This window comes from Miscanthus floridulus, chromosome 14, assembly GCF_019320115.1.
Source record: "Miscanthus floridulus cultivar M001 chromosome 14, ASM1932011v1, whole genome shotgun sequence".
In the NCBI taxonomy this organism is placed as follows: domain Eukaryota; kingdom Viridiplantae; phylum Streptophyta; class Magnoliopsida; order Poales; family Poaceae; genus Miscanthus; species Miscanthus floridulus.
Window position 1 is genome coordinate 61139234 of NC_089593.1, and position 20471 is coordinate 61159704.

Here is a 20471-nt window from a genome sequence, read left to right on the forward strand (position 1 = left end):
CACGATGGTTGACGGAGCGGCTATACATCTGGGTTGACGGCGCTGACAAGGTTCTTAGTATTTTGGTTCATGGCCAGAAAGCTCACCAATGGAGAGTGAGGCACACCGCACAACTGCTGGATGAATATGTTTATCCATTTGCTTTTGTTAGATCTACCTGCTCTGTGAAGTGTAAGATGATGGCATGGAGTGTGCATGTCCGAGCAATTTGCCAAATGACTGATAGCAGCATGCATTCCGCGTAGTGGCTGCATCCGAATTGGTCACCTGTAAAGCATGAAATGTTTGATATGTTGAAAAGTCTCACAACAGTTTAGTAAGGAATAGTGCCTACAACAGGAAGGGATAGAGCCTAGGAAAGGTAGCAGTGTTATAGTTCTTAATGACAGTTCAGTCTGAAAAAGATGGCGTAGACCAAGCAATTAACATTTTTCCTAGTTGGCTCAACATATTTATTACTCTAGAGTAAGAGGCCACAAAAGGTAAACGATAAATAGAAAAAGAAAGCATCACCCTTTCTTATGAGCTATGATATGAGCATGCTGAAAAAAACACATAATCCATATTACCTTGTTGCTGGGATGCCAACACTGGTAGCCAGATCGTCCACTCTGTCATTCGGTAGACCCTATAGGTTCAAAGCCTGTAAGCCTGGCACACTGAGGTAAGAAGGATGTCCCTGTACAAAGAAAGTACATTACGGAATCAGTGCATATAACTGAGTAAACAGAAACCATGTTTGCATACTGAGAACATAGAGAAGAGGGCAGGGTGATGCCATATGTTAAGTGTATGGCATGCCGCAAATAGATTTTCTGAACCAAGCAACCAAAAGTTGGTCTGAGGAATGTAACTACATAAAAATTAGCTGTAGCCTATCTGCTACGATTGCTGCAGGGCGGCTTGGTTGAGCACGTAAGGTGAGCAAGTATATAAATTAGATTCCAAATAGCGACATAATGGTACTGCTGCTGACCCAAACTCCATGACAGGCTGGAAGGCAACAAGCTTTATGGCACTGAAGGGAAAATTAATAAGTACACCAAACGAAGGATCCTTTCCAGAAAGTAGTCAAAATGGGACGTCGTTAATAGAGAGGACATTACCACTCCTATTTGCAATCTTGATGAGCTGTTTTTTTTTTCGTCCGAGAGTCCTTTACATATGTATGTGGCTATCCCATTGCCTATTTTTTATTTGGGGCTCTTGCGTTTGTATCCTTGTTTTGTTCCGAAATTGTGATTTTGCCCCTATTTTTTTGACTTTGTGAATTTACCCCTACTGTGCCATTCACGAAGCACCAGTTTGCCCCTACTCCGTCATCCACCCCTAACGGTGTTAAACTTTGTACAAAAGGACATGAATGCCCATGCGATTTTGCCCCTGTTTGTTATGTCTAATTGTGATTTTACCCTGATTTGGAATTAGACTTTTTTATTGTATGCTGACAATTGATTAAATTTGGTCAAACATATTTGGCACAACTTGCAATTATTTGAACTCAGATTTAATATTGATAAATATTCAAAATTTTGGGACCAAAGGTTCATAATGATGACAGATGTAACGCCATAAGAAATATTTCGATATAATCTTTTGTGTGGGACAAAAAATCTTCAATGTATAAGAATGCATGTAGAACATCGAATAACAAACTGTATAAGTAGATGCATGCACTGATATCCTTACATGTTTTTTCAGCAAAAGTAACCGCCATACAAGTTGGTTCATGTAACACTACAAGCACTAAAACTACAACATGTATTTACTAACCAAATTGGAAAAGAGAATGACATGAATAAAAAGACAATTGTGAATCATCATGATCGACCATAGCAGCATTTACTATAGAAACGCGATGGCTCCGGGTCGTAGGCAGCACCAGCACGACCGCCGAGTCGGCGGTGCCGTCCGAACGCGACGCCTCCACCTTCCTCTGCTTCTGCGGTATTGGAAATGAGTGTGGTTGAAAAGTGTACGCCCTAGGAAAATATTGAGCACCATGAAACTTACCCATCGAGATAGGAAATAGTCGTACATGGTCAAAAGGCCAAGTCTAAACACGGGTTCTGTTGCATAAACTGGTGCAGAGAGCCCAAGATGTTTCATAGCATAAGGCAAAGCTCCTAGATGCATCATGTCAGGATGTGACAAAAGAACAGCATCTCTGAGCATAGGCCAATGAATCAGCAACCTTCAGTTCAGAGGCCCAAGTTGAAAGCTTAAATGTTGCCAGTGGGCGAAGTAAGTATCCACGTTTCCATGGTCTACATGAGGGTGCAGAATTCATAGCAGTTCCAGCAGCGTCAAAATTGTGGGAAGGATGATAGTCATGTGCAGCAATTTGTGACGACGAGTCAACTCTGGAAGCTTGTTTGCCACCCAACCAATTTATGTTTGCAACATTAGTTTGCATAGCAGGTGATGGGGCACCAGCAGAACTAGTTACCGAAAGCTGACAATAATTCCATCCGCACTGATCAAGAATTCTGCATATCATCCAACAGAGGATAACACGTGGTGGTGGCCAAGGTTGTGGCACCAACAATCCAGTACCATTACTGCACTCAAGTGACAGCCAATGAACTGACCAATTATCGAAATGGATCAGGTGGTGGCCATGGTTGTAGGCCACCACACTCAACAACCAACTGATTTCCACACAGATTGAACAGATCACCCAAAACTAGAAATGGATCAGGTGATACCTCAAGATGGTTGCCACTGCACCCACTTCATGCAATCTCCCATGGTTGTAGGCCACCATTTCTACAGATAAAGTGCAGTGCTATTGGCTTTCCTCTGGATGCCTTCTGTAGTTGCACTGGCGGCGTCATAGATGGTTGCCACTGCACCCACTTCATGCAATCTCTGCACCAAGGTGATACCTCAAGCAGGAACCCACTGATCAAATGCATTTTCCCATACCATGAACGAAACAACCCTGTACCTAGCAGCCATGGAGGTTTTGGTTGCGTACATCCTCGCCCATTCCCGATGTCGGTACTGTCCTCTTGGGGCAGTGTAGAGGCAGGGAAAGCTGTTGATGGCGCTGATGGTGCTATGGACACTGGAATACAAGCATACCGGTACAGGCTTAGTGTCGAACACCTGGTGGGCGAGGCGATGAGGAGCTCGGGTACGCCAAACTGGAAGTCAAGAGCCGTGTCTTGGCTAGGAGCGGAGGTTGGGGAAGAGGTGGGCGAGGCCAAGGCGGCCATCACCAGGTTGCTGGTGGTGGGGTTGGCGCAGACGAAGAGGGGCTTGCCGGTGGGGAGGCCGAGCACCTGATCAGATGGCGGCCATCACCAGGTTGCGGAACGGCTCCGTCTTGCTGACGAGCTGGAGGTGGATATTCTCGGGGACGGTGGGCCGAGAGGAGGCGGCCTCACTGTCGGAGGCGTTGCTGTCGAGGGAGGGGATCAGCAGCGCGTGAAGGCGCACTACCGGGGCATCCGGAAGCAGCCGTGGGGCTGGTACGCGGCGGAGATCCGCGACTCCTGGAGGAAGACGCACGTGTGGCTGGGCACCTACGACACTCCCATCCAGGGCGCCATGGATCTTCTCGCGCGGGTTGGAGAGCGCGACGGGCGCAGGGGCCCTGGTGGCCTCGCGGATGGGCGCGAGGTACGACAGGACGGAGCCGCCGTGGACGGAGTTGTAGCCGGTGCCGGTGGTGATGTCGACCTGGAGCGAGGCGCGATTCTCCAGCCTGCCGACGCCATAGGCGAAGGGGATCCCGCGCGGGGGCGCGGACGCCTGCTCCGCCGAGTCGTTGGTGGTGACGGGCGGTTCAGGGAGCGTGCGGTGGATGTAGGAGAGCTCGGTGACGAGGACGAAGCGGTCGATGCAGGGAGTGACGGATGCGGAGTCCTGGTCGGCCACCACGATGTACGAGGAGGCGCGGTCCGCAGATGGGTCGTGGTCCGCGAGAGACCTAGCGGCGGCCTTGGATTCGGAAGCGGAGGCAGAGGCGAGGGAGTGGAGGGTGGCGAGGGCGGAGTTGTTGGGGTTGTAGCCGGTGCCGGTGGTGGCGTCGACCTCACGCCCGCTGCTGTCGGAGTCGGCGACGAAGGCTGGAGGGGCGGTTCGAAAGGCCGCGTTGCACGCCTCCAAATCCGACGCCATCTTCGTCACCATGACTAGGATCTGGTCCAGCATCTCCTTGCATCGTGCCTCTTGTGCGGCATCCATGGCGGAATCTGAGAGCCCACAGATCGAGAGCTCCGGTACCAGTTGGTGCTTCTGCAGCGCCGCCGCTGGAAAAGCCGCGCCCAAGCCCGATGTGAGCGACGACGCCCTATGCGTTTGAGACGAGAGATAAGGATAAGGGGCACTATGGTCATTTGGCCTTTGTTTTTCAGATTTAGAATTTTTTTAATTCGTTTAATTCATGTCCATCTGACGGACGTCAGAAACAAGGGCAAACGGACCGTTCAGTTCAAAATAACAGGGGTAAAAACACAAAGTTGAAAAAGGAAGGGTAAAATCACAATTAGCTTACTGGACAGGGGTAAGAACACCATTTTCCCTTTTTATTTCTGCAAAACAAAATGTAGACTATGCTTACATGATGTATGTTCATATAAAAATAAATAACGATGGAACAATTGTACGAAAATGATATTTAGGCTGAAGGCATCGACACCAAACCATTCTCTGCCGTAGCTAAAATATCCGAGTGGCAGAGCAAGCAAGATAGATTTAATTGACATCAAGGCTAATTGAATATATATAATATCTGAAGACACTAGGCACCATAGGCACACTTATATATGCTGAAAAGATTACAACAGCAGCACTGCGCATTGAGACATGTTCAGTTTTTTTCTGCCACAACATGAATGGCACGGGTAGCAAAATTTATGCTATCGTCGATAGGCCAGCTGCACACAAAACCTTATGTGTGAGAAAAATAAATCCATACTGAACACAATACTGCAGCTAATGATGTAGAACGAATTGAAACTGAAAGACAGTCATAAAGGAAATGGCTATTGTAAAATTGAAATCACCTACAAGGCTAAAAGACATCATCAGGTAAAAAGGAGAACAACTCAAACTTAGAGCGTGCTCTGGAACGTATCCTGAAAAATTGTGTAGGCACTATTGGCCACAGAACGATGAATGAAACTCAGTGAGGATGCTGACCAGTAAACATAGTTGTTGAAATTGATTGTATTAAGTTGAACCATCGGTTTGATTTTAGAGCTGAATGGGAGGACATTTGTAAGGTTGGGAAGGTCACTACATTATTAACCAATTTATCTGACGAATATAATTAGAACCCGCAATATTAGAAAATAATGGAAAATGTTATCAAGTGGAAAAATAACAGACTAGAATTATATACCATCCTGAAGGGGAAAATCTCACTGTACTAAACCTGAGCAGGCAACAGAAATGGAATTGCGCATCAAAATGGAGACGAAAAGGCAATATTTTATCTTAAACGAACCCAATAAATCATTGCAGCATATGAAGCAGCACTGTATAGAAGCGAAATACCAAAAAGATGTGGCTTCTTGTCACTTAATGTAGATGCAACCAGTAATCATCGTTGCCTCCTAAACCAAGTAAAACTGAAGTGTCTAATTAGATGAGTCTTGCGATATGATAAGAAAACTAAGTACCTCATAAAGATAACATGATCAAATGGGGATGTACCTGAAATATTGTAGTTTAAAGGTTGCCATCTTTATAGAAGCAGTGGATGCCATTGGCGTCTCTGTAACTATTGGAAAGATAGACCATAATTAGAGAAGGTAAACAATGACCTGAGTAAGGACGAATCAAAATCAATACTGCATCAATAAATGCAACCAGCGATGTCGTGGAAAATGAGCACAACAGTCGACAGAAACTTTCAAATTAATAACCTCATTAATGCCCGGTCTCAGGACATGAAACACATAATTTGATGCATTTATTTCTTAAACAAAGATAGCTCCACTGCAATGTGGGTACATGCAATACATTAACCTAAACCATGTAACATCACTAATTAAAGAAAACATCTCCAATATCCAAGCATTAATCTTGCCGGGGCTGCAGCAGCAGATGGTCACTAAATTGCAAGAGGTAAATGGCAAGTAGCATCAGCCATCAACACACAAATAACTGTCAAGAAAACGAAGAGGTAGATGGCACTATGGTAGACTCACCAGGGCGTTTAGTGATTTACCCCCAAATGAAGTGCCGAAAAACAGCTGGAAAAATAACTGGAATACATATCGATGGAACCGGTACATAGATGTACCAAATCGACCAGGCTAGTATCAGATCTTACCAATAAGATAGTCGTAGGGACCGTGGTGCAGCGACGCGAACCTGGTTGGATATGACAAGCTCATTTTCCAATAGATGTGCAAAAATCACTGATTTTCAGTAACGCATAAAGGGCGAGCAATACCAAAAAAAAACTGAAAGTAGTGGTGCCTACCAACAAAATTGTGGATCATCAATAATCACAACGTGTAGTTGCATGTTCCTCGGTACCTATCCATCTATCCAAGTCAAGTGAAAAGGGTGTAGCTAGTGCAGAAGATCGAGAGACCGGATCTGGATCTGAATCTGGAAGAGAGAAGAAGGCAAGATATTTTTGCTACTGTTAACCATTGGGAGGGTGTCACGTGGAGATGCAGTAAGCAACTGGGAGAGTAAATCTGGACAGTCAAGGTGCGATCACCGGAGGACCAACGTCGACCTATGGAGGTCGAGTGATGCTGCCGGCGCACCTAGGCAGTCCTCTCTCATCGTGTGGCCAGAGCGGCCCTCCCCCATGCCAGCATCGTCCATGGCTCCCTAGGCTTAACTGTTGGTGCTGTACACAGATCCGGTGGGGAAAAGACCGGATCCGGACATGGAGACCCTAGATGGACCCTAGCAAAGAAGGCAGACAAGCACAGATCGACGCTGCACCCTGGCACCGACGAGGGAAAGGGAGGACAGTAAGGTAGGCAGGCCACCTTCACCTGTGTCTTGTGGCGCCGGAGCCGACGAGCGCTGGGGGGCTGTGGCCGAGCTGGCGCGTGGGGCCTAGATGCGGCGGGGAGGTAGCGCCGGGCACGCAACGGCGCGGTAGGGTGCGCTGCCCACGCCAGAGGGCGCGCCAGGGGTGGCGCCGCTGGCCCCGCGCCACCGCGCCTGCACCGCCGCCACAGGAAGAGGGAGAGGGACGGAGGAAAGAGCAGATCTAGGGCCGTGGAGGGAGGAGCGAAGGCAGGGACGCTACGGGCGATAGAGGGGACGAGGGGGTGAATGAGGATGAGGACGGTCACAGTAAAGAGACAGAGAGTAGATGAACGAAGGCTCCACAACAGTAGCTGGAACTGAATCTGAACGTCGAAGCGACGATCCAACGGGACAAAATAAATATGCTACCGTGGCCACCCTGAGGAGCGGCCGAGGCTCGCTGCTTTGATAGTAAGAAATAGCTTCGATGGTGCCATGGTGGTCCTATACCGTTGACTTGCGATTGCACAGTACAATGGTTTGTTTCTGCAATCTGCATTAGGTTTTTCCACCACTCATAAAAAATATAAGTTAAGGTTAAATTGGTGATAACCAAATTGTCGGGGACCAATACTAGAGTATTAGAAAAGGAGGAGCTAATGACCATCAACATTGATTCATCCGAGCAGTCAAGAGCGTAACTACAGCTTCAACTGAACCTCTAGGTGCGTAGGCTCCGCCTCGTCCGACGTCTGGGGGAGGGCTCCACCTCGCCCGACCCCAAGGTCGCGGGCTCCGTCTTGTCCGACCTCAAGGCCATGGGCTCCGCCTCACCCAACCCCGAGGCCGTGGGCTCTGCGTCGCCCGACCCCGAGGCTGCGGGCTCCGCCTCGCCCGACCCAAAGGCCGCGGGCTCCGCCTCATCCGACCTTTGGGTTTGCACTCCGCCTCGCCTGACCCCTTGGGTGCGGGCTCCGTCTTGCCCAACGGAGTCCCATACCGCCGTCAACCACTCCTGGTCCAGGCATATGGGCCTAGGTCAAAACTCTGACACCAAGGAAGAGACCAGCATGTCCCGATGTAACCCGTGGCCATGACGGGTCATACATGGGGATTCACATCAAGAACAACGTCGGGCATGCCGGTGCTGTTCTACCTAACCCTCGTACGAACGCTGACAGACGCGTCAGTTTACCACGACGCCCGTCGGGATGGAATGGGACGCCATGACCGGCAGACGACGCCTGCACATGGCGTCAGTGACGAACAGGGCCGCGACGTGGAGCCGTCCCTGTTGACGTCTACAGGATCGGCGGGACCCGCATGAAGGAGAAGAAGGACCCGACGGTCCTGGCAGCCTTCTTCTCTCTCTTATTCTTCTCTTTTTCCTCCGCTGTAACCCGCGCTTTCCCTTGGCCTATAAAAGGAAAAGCAGGGCTTCCTATGAAAGGGACCGATCGATCGACCCTTCGAGACCCGATCGGATCCAGATCCGCACAAGAGCACGACACGAACACACGGCTGAGCAGCGATCAAGCTCTCAGCACCCATTCATTCCTTCCACCAGAGACTTGGGATCATTTCTCTCTTTCGCCCGTTTGTAACCCCTACTATAAACTTTTAGTGCTAGTAACATGAACTTCAGCGACGAACTGGACATATGGACTTTCTGCCCGAACCAGTATAAACCTCATGTCCTCTAAGCACACCATCCGAGCCAGACGGGTAATATTAGAAATTTACTCGTCGGTGATAACTTGAAACACCGACACAAATGTTTTTCATTCGATAATTCATGATTGAAATTAGAATTCCAGCGAAGCTCTATATGACCGAGGTTGACAGTACAATGTCTCACGCGACCCAATCGAATGTTAGTTGCCATTAGCATTACACAGCGGAGTTACTACACTTCATCATTGTTTTGGATAAAATATTATTATTTTAAATCCTTCATCCCTTTTAAATTATAAGTTGCTTTAATTTTTTTTATACATCTATTTTACTATAAATCTAGATATTATATATGTCTAGATACATAGCAAATTTTATGTATCAAAAAAGTAAAGGCGACTTATAATTTGAAATGGGAGGAGTATCTTGCAGGTGATTAGGTGTTGTTTGAACCCTGTGTGGCCCATATTTAGGGGATGTTTGATCCGGTGACTAAAATTTAGGAGGTGTTATATGAGGGTGTCGCATGGGGTGTTTGATACTAATAAAAAAATAAATTACAGAATCCGTCAGTACTCTATGAGACGAATTTATTAAGCCTAATTAATCCACCATTAGCACACGTTTACTGTAGCAACACGTTGTCAAATCATGGACTAATTAGGCTTAAAAGATTCGTCTCGCAAATTAGTCGCAAACTATGCAATTAGTTTCGTAATTAGTCTATATTTAATACTCCATGCATGTGTCCAAACATCCAGTAGGACAACGACTAAAATTTAGGAGGAGGAACCAAACACCCTCCTGTGCTAGGCAAACTTGTACGTGTTCGTATTATGTTTTTTTTTACTACCGAGACTTGCATTGGCTAATGAGGGAGCCTTTTCTGATGCAATATATGATCAACTTGTGGTTGCGCAAGTGTTTTGGCATTGGGTTTTGTCACAACTATTTAAAATTGAAAACCAGAATTATGGTGCCAATATATAAAAAATTATAGACTTTGTTCAAAACTCTGTATACTGCAATGAAAAATATTATATTTTATTGAACATCTTTTTTTTGACGGCAAATTTTATTGAACATCTTACATTCTTACTATTCCAACTAGAATTTAAGGTAAGCTTTAGATGATAGATTGACAGACACTACGGTGTCTTACTCGATCCAGCTGGGTCAATGCTAGTTGGTATAGGGATAATGCTATTGATCAAATTATGTTATTTTATAGATCTTTCAAATGATTGGGATGTTCTGTGAATCCCGTGTGGCTCATGTACCGGACAAAATTCTTTCTATTTTATTTTTGTGCACACTCAATATCTGGCCAAACCTGTTTCTGTTTCTTTCATCATGGTAATAGGGGAAAAGTTAACCCAAATATTCTTTATATATGTGTAAAGGCTTCCCCAAATATTCACCACATAATTGGAATTTCTGGCAATGGCCAATCCAACATGTTGTACTATAGGATCATGCAACAGTGCTTTTTTCCAATGCGATGTGTGTATACAATATGACAATTGCACAACACTTTGTGTTTTATTTTTGTATTAGAGCATCTCCTAACTTGCTATTGCTTTTTTAGCTAACGCTCAGCCTCCAACATACTAGCCTATACCATCTCTATCATATTTGACGTGCTATCGCGTGAGCCTCGGTAGCAAAATTTGGTTGGCCCGTGTGCCTCGCTATCTTGGTTTATGTGAGGCTGACAACTAGTGTCATGTTTATGTTGCTCTAAAATTCCAGTCCTTTCTCCTCATTTCATAATTTCAAAAGGTGGTCATATCAAGCTCTAAAATTAATGTATATTTTTTTGTCAATAGAATAAATAATAGAGAACTCATTTTAGTTGGATTTAACTCAAAATCTTCTAGATTTTAATTAAAATTCTTCAAAGTTAACTGTTTTCGTAAAATGTTTGAACTTAAGAGTATCAATTCAATTCTCAAAATCACCAAAAAATATAGCAATTCATATTATTTTTTAATACTAATAAAATATAGATCAATAGAATATGGAGAGTGAGATGTAGGTAGTCTGTTTGGGTGTGCTTAATTATGGAGAGGGAATCTTTATAGAGTGGATAGCCAAATGAAGATATAGAGTGGAATTTAGAATGTCTCTTTGGAGATGCTCTTATCAACCAAAGTTCAAATGGATAGTTAGAAACTAATTTTAGACTAACTAGAACATGCCTTCTCTTCCCCTACATCTTCTTCCCTGCAATTTCCTTTTACATGGTTGATCGCCGCGTGCAGATGATGATGAAGAGGCACAAGATTGAGTGGGACCTAAGCATCGACGAGGAAGTCGGATGGTCCTAAATGGCTAAAGGGGGGGGGGGGGTGAATAACCAAATAATTTTTTTATAAAAACACTAGAGCAAACTTGATTAGATAACAAGATGGCAATAATGCGGTTTTTCTCTAGCTCTACTAAACGCTAAGCAAGCCACCTACGGAATACTAGTTTCTATGATCTCTAAGTTGATTTTCACATAATCAAGCAAGCTAGGCAACAACTACAACAACTAGTGAGCTAACTAAGAAACTAGTTACAATTAATTACAACTACGCTACTCAACTTGCTAAACAAGGTAAACAAGCAAGCTCTACACAAGTATACTAGGAATTGAAATGCAAGTGATAGAGCGATATACCGAACCGGGCAAGAGATAAATCAATCAAATGAATACCAAGGATGACACAAGATTATTTATCCTGTGGTTCGGTTGCTTGCCGGCAACTTAGTAAACGTTGTGGCGATACACTCATTTGGTGGCTCATGCCCTAATAGGCATCACATGCCTAGCCCACCACTTGGGCGCCGTAAGAACCAACACAAGAGATGATCCACAAACCATGAGCAATCCACTAGAGTTACCTTTCGCAATCTCTCACGGGAAATAGGCACAAGAACCCCTCACAAATCATCGATCGAAGCTGGAGACAATCACCACCCTCCGCTCAATGATCACCGCTGCTCCAAGCTGTCTAGGTGGTGGAAACCACCAAGAGTAACAAGAAATCCCACAGCAAAGACGATCCCAAGTGCCACTAGATGCCAACACAATGCAAATGCACTTTGGATCACTGTCAATCTCAGTATGATAATGAAACAATGAAGAAGATGGGTGGAAGGTGTTTGGATAGGCTCACAAGGTTGTATCACTAATGAAAATGGCCAAGGGAACGTCCATGAGCCGGACAACAAGTTTATATAGAGCCCCAACAACTCAAGTAGCCGTTGCCATCTTCATTGGGCTGGTGAAAGGTCCTAATATGGCTAGAGGGGGGGGGGTGAATAGCCTATTTAAAAATCTACAAATCAACTAGAGCAATTTGATTAGTATAACAAATAGCGAAATGTAAACTTATTCTAGCTCTACAAGGGTTGCAAGCCACCTATCCAACAATTCTAGTTACTATGATCACTAAGAGCTCTCACATTTGCTACACTAAAGAGCTCCACTAGATGAACTCAAACTACAAAGCAAGCTCTCAATTCTAATTACACTAAAGAGCTTGCTACAACTAGTTTACGAGAATATAAATGGATGAGTAGGGTTATTATACCGCCGTGTAGAGGAGTGAACCAATCACAAGATGAACACTAAATCAATCACCAGGAGAATACCAAAGGGCAAGAGACAACCAATTTTCTCCCGATGTTCATGTGCTTGCCAACACGCTACGTCCCCGTTGTGTCGACCAACACTTGGTGGTTCGGCGGCTAAGAGGTGTTGCACGAACCTCGTCCACACAATTGGACACCGCAAGAACCTACCCACAAGTGAGGTAACTCAATGACACGAGCAATCCACTAGGGTTACCTTTCGGCGCTCCACCGGGGAAGGTACAAGTCCCCTCACAATCACCGGAGATGGCCACGAACAATCAGCAACCACCAAGAGCAACAAGCAAATCCGGCAGTGAAACACGAACACCAAGTGCCTCTAGATGCAATCACTCAAGCAATGCACTTGGATTCTCTCCCAATCTCACAAAGATGATGAATCAATGATGGAGATGAGTGGGAGGGCTTTGGCTAAGCTCATAAGGTTGCCATGTCAATGCAAATGGCCAAGCGAGTGAGCTTGAGATGGCCATGGGGCTTAAATAGAAGCCCCCCATGAAATAGAGCCGTTGGCTCCTCAGTCCACTAAAAACAGGGCGATCGGACATGTAGGTCAGATCGACCGAACATAGGACCCTAGCGTCTAGTCGCGCGATGCATGCCACGTGGCCCCTGCTTCAAATGCTGATCGTCTGATCTCAACGGTCATCAGTGCACTTAAGTTGTGACCGGATGCGCTGCTTGAAGTGATCGAACGCACCAACACCAGCGTCCGATCGTTTCCAGTAAGGTTCCACTCGCGATCGGACGCGTCCGGTTGATCATGACCGGACACAGGACCCCAGCGTTCGGTCACTTCCAGTAAGCTTCCAGAGGTGGAAATTCGCGACCGGACGCGTCCGGTCACGCCTGACCGGACTCGCCCAGCGTCCGGTCCCTCACGGTCTTCTCTGTGCGCTGCCACATCATGAAGTGATCCAGTGTCCGGTCGAAGACCGACGCCAGCATCTTCACTGCTTCCACTGACCGGACGCTTCAGTCCAGTTGAGACCAGCATCCGGTGCACTCTGTGAAACCCTGTCTTTTCTATATAGGGCGCCGGTGGCACCATCGGACTGTCCGCACTCTACAGGCGGACACTCCACCGGTGAAGTTTCTTACCCTTGCTCCCAAGTGCTAAACACAATGTGTATCACCTTTGTGCATGTGTGTTAGCATATTTTCACAAACATTTTTAAGGGTGTTAGCACTCCACTAGATCCTAAATGCATATGTAATGAGTTAGAGCATCTAGTGGCACTTTGATAACCACATTTCGATACGAGTTTCACCCCTCTTAATAGTATGACTATCGATCCTAAATATGATCACACTCACTAAGTGTCTCGATCACTAAAACGAAAAGCTCCTATCAAGTTTCACCTTTGCCTTGAGCTTTTTGTTTTTTTTCTCCTTTTTCCAAGTTCAAGCATTTGATCATCACCATGCCATCATCATCATCATGTCATGATCACCATTGCTTCACCACTTGGAGTAGTGCTACCTATCTCATAATCACTTTGATAAACTAGGTTAGCACTTAGGATTTCATTAATTCACCAAAACCAAACTAGAGCTTTTAACTGGTCATGGGGGCATCGGACGATAACAAGGACATCAGACAAATGCCGCGAGCGTCAAATGCATGGATGAATGCCGCATGTCACTAGCCATTTGAAGTCGACCATTGCCTCCCAATGGCTCTCTCCGCCCGCCGTCCAATGACCTCCAGAAAGTACCCAGAGAGCTCCAAGTTACATCGGACACGTATGATGCCCTTGATCAGACCAGTTCTAGTGTCTGATACTCTGTTGACTGTGTGGTCAGCAGGTGAACAGTGCTAGCATTTTGTCTGGTGCATGTTTTTCACTTTGTCTGATGCCTTCGCGAAATGTCCGAAGAATTATTTCTCCAAACAGAGAACAACCAAAACACATCGTATGCTCCCTGAATTTGTCTGATGCAATTCGCTTTAGCGTCCGATGCCTATGTCGAGCCACTGCTGTCTTAGGGTTAGCCATCGGACACAAGGTTTATTTGTCTGTTGCCTACGCCGTTTGCGTCCGATGCAGTACAATGAACTCATTTTCTTTCTTTCTCTTCAACCCTTGTGCAAATGTGTTAACACCACAAAGTTCCATCACTTGTGTTCGTGAGTTAGTATTTTCACAAACATTTTTCAAGGGCTGTTAGCACTCACTAGGTCCTAATGTACATGCATGGGGTCAATTCACCTAGTGGCACTTGATAACCATATTTTTCGTAAGAGTTCCCCTCTCAATAGTACGACTATCTATTCTAAACCCGATCACACGCTCTATTGCATCTTGATCGACAAAACAAAATACCCTAGAATATACCTTTCCCTTGAGCCCTTGTATTTTGTTTTTCTCTTTCTTCCTTTCTATATTGGAGCACTTGATCATCACTTGTGGCTATCTCCATCACCTTGAGTGCCACTAGCTCCCCCAAAGACTTGGACCAACCTATCTCATTTACACACTTAGAGCATAGGGTTAGTCCAATAGATTTCATCAATTAGTCAAAATCAAACTAGGGCTTTCATCTGCATGTGGCTAAATCCAACCCCACCCTTGCTGCGATGAACAAGAAGTTTGGGATGATCCACGGGCTGTCATCACTGGCCAACATCATGTCATTTGGCAGCTTGGCCATGCACTCCTAGTGCCTGGCTAGCAAGCTTGAGCTGTGAAGGGGTGCCAAGATGACAACTTTCTCGGCCTTGTTGTGTTGAATCTTATCAGGATGGTGGTATTGGTGCATGTCATCTTATGAGATCGCTAGACTATATTGTACGATTGCGCTATTGGCTTCAGAGGAGAATAATTTTAGTTAAAAAAGAAATCCGATGTGTTGCATGATGCTCTCAAACCAGTTATTCAAAATCAGAAAAATTCAGCCACGTTGGTTGTATTTGTTGATGTTTCTTACGTGGAGGAGTAACCAATTGAGATTCGTCAGCAAGTGTACGTCCCTTTTTGGAACCAAGGATTTACGGAACACAGAAATAGGAAAAATGTAAGAATGAAATGCTCTCTTTGGAACAAAGGATTTAAAAGACAGAAATAGAAAAAAATGTAAGAATGAACTGCTAACACTTTAAATCGTGTAGGATTTCAAAACGAAGGAAAGTTTAGAAAGATGCCTTTGAAAGCAACGTAGAAACAACATAGGAAACAAAATAGAAGATGTCTTTGGAAGCAATATAGGAAAAACATAACTAAACGATGAGGTTGTAGCTGTATGTCAAAAAAGCAAGTAAAAAAAATGAGGTCGTAGCTAATGTTTAGTGTCCTCTAAACTTCCTCTAGAATGGCCTAGTCCATAAAAATTTGAAAAGAATTGTTAGGAAGCATTCCTTTGTTTCAGAGAGCATCATAGGATTTTTATTTTCCTATAGAAACTGAATCCTTCACAATTCTTATGTTTTTCCTCCATTTCAAACGAGGACTGCACCGGCGAGGCACAAAGAGATAGGGGTAAACTAAAATACACTTGCGGCACATATTCGCATGCAAATGTATGTGTATGTACCGTATAAACATATTTCACATGAAGCTTATATACAACGTAAAAGGTAAAAAAAAGAATCGCTTCACTAAAGATGATATAACATGACAATAATTTAAGTAGCCAAGCAGCTTCCCTTAAGACTGTCATCGTCGTCTATTTTGCTAGTGACAATATCATGTCTGTTTTTCTATCTATAAAAAAAATAGTGACTTTTTTCGTCATTGATTGGTAAATGTGGGAAGGGAGAGTGTTGGCGCACACAGGCACAGGGCACACAGTACTCCGCACGAGCGCCCCCCCCCCCCCCCCCACCCCCCCCAAATCTCTAAGGGTTATTTGGATGGGTACCATTATAATTCTCATAACTTTGAGATGTACCATTAAAATTCACCTATTTTGAGATTTACCATTATAATTCAATGTTTCACTGAGTTTTGCCATTTTTTATGTCTTCCAGCTGCTTGGGCCCACTGGCAGCCGTATGCGTACTGTTCGCTTTTCTGTATGGACGTATTTGCCCCCGTCCCGAAGTTGAAAGAGCCCCGCGCCCGTGGCTCCATCTCTGTCTGTTCTCCTCCTCGCACTCACTCTGTCTCTCACTCTCTTGTCCTCCCGATGCGGCAACGGCGGCGGAACCCTAACCCTAGCCGCCGGCGTCCTGAAGCCCGCGCCCGCGCTCGAGTCAACTACCGCCGCCGCCCAACTCCACTGCCGCCTGCGCCCGAGCTGTCCTCCCAGATCCTGAACGATTGGAGCCTCTCCAGCGACCTCACGATGGTGTTCCATTGAGCGCAATGGCTGACCCCGCGGACATGGAGCACGGCGAGGAGAGGTATGGATCTCGAACCTTCAATCTCTTGAGTCTGAGTAGCGATGCGAGTAGGTCGAGGAATTGCGCTAACCCTAGTGTATTTTTTTGCGACTTGTTTGTTTGCTGCTTGGGTTTGGTTGTTCTCCTTAGAGATTAAAGTTGAAGGTTTCTATACTACAAACAGTAATGGTAGGAAAGCTTACACGAAGGGTAGTGTGATTAAATGGGATGTGGAGGTAGGATCATTCACTTTTGAATTGCTGATGCAAAGCTTGACCAATCAGTTCAAATGGTCCCCTACCCAGAGTCCTTGTGTGTGGTTCTTTGACAAAATAATGTGTGAAGATGTCATACTAGTTAATGACTTCTAGCTGAATGATGTGTTTGAAATGTATAAGGATCAGATGCATTGCCAAGTTGTTGTAGGAGTTTTTGAAAGAAAAGTTGCAGATGTTGATGAGTTTGCTACCCTAGAGCCTCTTTGTGTGATTCCTCCTGTTGAGCATGAGAATCCTATTCCAGATCCCAATAGGCATGAGAATCCTATTCCAGATCCTATGGAGCAGCCTAATCCTCTTGTTAGCCCTGCTACCAAGCCCACTGCTGAGCCAGATGAAGGGCCAGAGTATCCTTTAGAGCCTGAACTAGAGCCTGACAGGGAGCCAGACATGTTTGATAATGAGGAGTATGTGGGTGTCGATGATGAGAGAATGTACATGCCAGTACCTCCTCATCAGTACACTAACAATGCATAGGCTGCTAACAGTTCTCACTCACAACCATGTGATAATGCTGATGCAAATGATTCTGGTGCTGCTGAAGGAGGTGTTCCTCTTGAGGCAGAGATTGATGATGCAGATGCACAGGAGGTCCATGTGATTCCTGATCCAGCAAATCCTAAGATTGTGAAAGGAGGGCTCTTTCCTGATATTGTTGCATTCAGGAAGGCAATTAGGCATCATGCAGTGAAGACAGGCTTTGAGTTTGCTAATCTGCAAACTGACCAGACTAGATTTATTGCCAAGTGTAAAGCAGAGGGATGTCCTTGGCATATACATGCTTCTAGAAATTCTTATGGCAAGACAATAGAGGTAAATTTGTCATTACTGTTGGAGTTGTTTGTTTATTAAATTTGTTATTTATGAAACTAATGTCCTATTGCATTTGTTTGTGTAGATCAAAAGGCTACCTTTTGAACACAACTGTCCTACCACAAAACTCAGAGAAGGGAAGATGGCCACCCAAGGTTGGTGTGCAGATAGGTTGGCAGACTGGCCGAAGAAGAATCCAACCAAAGGTGCAACTGACTGCAGGGACAAATTGGAGGGTGACTATGGCATTAAGTTGAAATACTCCAAGGCATGGTCAGGTATGAAGGTAGCTTTAGAGTAGATCCATGGTAAATATGAGGAGAGTTTTCAGTTGCTTTTTAATTGGGCTGCTCAAATTGAGAAAGTATCCCCTGGTAGCTTAGTAGAGATAGAGTTAGAGAAGATTGGCACCAAAAACAGATTCAAGAGGATGTTTGTTGCTCTTAGACCATGTGTGGATGGATTCTTATCTAGTTGCAGACCTTTTATTGGGGTAGATGCTTCCTGTTTGCATGGTAAATATAGGAGTCAGTTAGCTTTAGCAACTGGTGTGGACACAATTGGTTATACCATATAGCTTATGCAATTTTCGAGTCAAAAACTAAAGATAATTGGAAATGGTTTCTGCAGCAGCTGCATAAGGTTGTAGGAGATGTTCCAAATCTGGTTATATGTACAGATGCATGTAAAGGACTAGAGACTGCAGTGGGGTCTGTCTTCCCACAAGCTAAAAACAGGGAGTGCATGAGACATTTGCATTAGAATTTTTTGAAGAAGTATTCTGGTGAGGTGTTCACTGATCACTTGTACCCTGCAGCTAGAAGCTACACACAAGGGCTGTTTTAGTGGCACATGAAGAAAATTTTTGAGTTTGCACCTGAAGCCATTGAGTACCTTGAGGAGCACCACAACAGGATCTGGTACAGGTGTGCATTTTCAGAAAACAGCAAGTGTGACTACTTGACAAATAATGTTTCAGAGAGCTTCAATGCACAAATAAAGAAGTTCAAAGGTCTGCTACTGCATGAATTAGTTGACAGAATCAGAGAGATGATCATGGAGAAGAGATACACTAGGAAGATGCTTGCTAGGCAGTGGACAGATGGAATACTCCCAAATGTGATGAAGGAGCTCAACTTGATTAGCAATAACATCAAAGTGGTCAAGGTATCAGTTAGTGATGTTGATATTGCAGAAGTGACCATCTTGGATGAGTGGAACAATCAGAAAAAACAAATAGTTGACTTGCAGAACCATAAATGCTCCTATAGGGCGGGGCAGTTGATAGGGAAGCCCTGCAAACATGCCTTGGCATGGATCTTGTCCAACAGAGGGGTAAAAATTGAAGATTTTATCCATGACTATTACTAAGTGGCTAGGTTCAAGGCAACCTATGAGGACCGAATTGAACCTATCCCAGATAGGTCACAATGGCCTATTGTGGAACTTAGATTCAAAGTGTATCCATCGTTGCTAGGCAGAGGAGCAGGAAGACCAAAGGTTCAAAGGCAAAGAGGTTGCTTGGAGAAAAGGACATCCAAAAAGAAGGTCAAATGTAGGAGATGTGGAGATTTTGGCCACTTTTCAAAAACTTACAAACAGACAGAGATTGGAGAAGATGGTGAGAGAGCTCCACCAAGGAACAAGGCTAACAAAAGGTATGTTTCTGTGCACTAAATATGGCTCATTGTTTTTCACTTCACAATATGTAATGTCACCTTTAAAATGTAGGAAAGAAGCTCCAATAGATACAGCTGGTCCCTCCCAAGCCAAGAAACATAAAGTTCAGAAGAAGAAGAAGGGCACACCAAAGAAGAAGACACCCATCAAGAAGAAGCTCAAGAAGGCTACAGCCGACCCGCCTACTACTGTTGTTAGTAGCCTTAGGAGGCTAGTCTATGAAGACTAGAGCTTGTCAGCAGCTTATGATATGCTTTTGTAATAAAAAGAGAACTTGTATGCTGCTACTGGTATGCTTTTGTAAGATCAACAGTTGAACCTTGTTGTTTGTGTAACATTGTAGTTGGATTCCTAGAACCTTGTAGTTAGAATGCTGGAACCTTGTATGGTTGTGAACCTGGTATGCTGTTATGTTGATTTAAGTGGTTGTGAACTTGATATGCTGGTACGCTATGCTCAGTTCTGTATAAGTGTCTCGAACACTTCTATCACTCAACATTTTTCAGTGTCTTGAACACTTCTATCCAGTTCACCTTCCTTCTGTATTTTTCCATGCCTCTAGAACACTTCTATCTAGTTCACCTTCCTTCTGCATTGATTAACTGCGAGAAGGCATTACTTGTTGACATGTTGGAGTACTCGATCGGCATACGGCTTTGATCTATAGTCCTGATATCCAGGGAACTTACTCTGTTGCATTTGAAGGGAGTTCAGAGATCTGATTCATACTATCGATGTTGGACATGTCTGGACCTGCCTCCTACAACTACAGCACAAACTCCAGGTTCCACAGCACATCCCCATGGTAGGACACTCGACACCATACTCTGCAATATAATATCAAAACTTAGGCAAGAGCTTTCATTAGCTCGGGAATCTCATAAGACACATATTCAAGAACTGGAGAGTAGTGCTTTGAAGGCAAGAAAATGCTTTGAACATAGAATAAAAGAAGTAGATCTAATGCTCGAAGATTCTAGAAAGAAAAGAAGATATCTGGTATTCAGAACACAAGATGTCAATTAATTCAACAGAACACATTTCATTTCAATTCAATTCTAGGATAACATACATACACACAGTCACACATTAGCTAACCCACACTT

The 20471-nt window shown here is 44.7% G+C and overlaps 1 protein-coding gene and 1 pseudogene across 2 annotated transcripts; one reads left to right on the top strand and one right to left on the bottom strand.

Annotated features, from left to right (window-relative positions):
• Positions 1–1916: 1916 nt before the first annotated feature.
• Positions 1917–4292, bottom strand: LOC136505644 (uncharacterized). Of its 2 annotated transcripts, none has more exons than XM_066500813.1 (2): positions 2014–4292; positions 1917–1939 (listed from the first exon to the last, which is right to left on the bottom strand). In XM_066500813.1, the coding sequence occupies exon 1, from the start codon at positions 4192–4194 to the stop codon at positions 3292–3294; it is 903 nt and encodes a 300-aa protein (XP_066356910.1). In that variant the 5' UTR covers positions 4195–4292; the 3' UTR covers positions 1917–1939; positions 2014–3291. The 2 variants fall into 2 exon arrangements, with proteins under 2 accessions (XP_066356910.1, XP_066356909.1); XM_066500812.1 differs by having other exon boundaries at positions 1924–1942.
• A 13261-nt stretch (positions 4293–17553) lies between these two features.
• Positions 17554–19594, top strand: LOC136503535 (uncharacterized; annotated as a pseudogene).
• Positions 19595–20471: the final 877 nt, after the last annotated feature.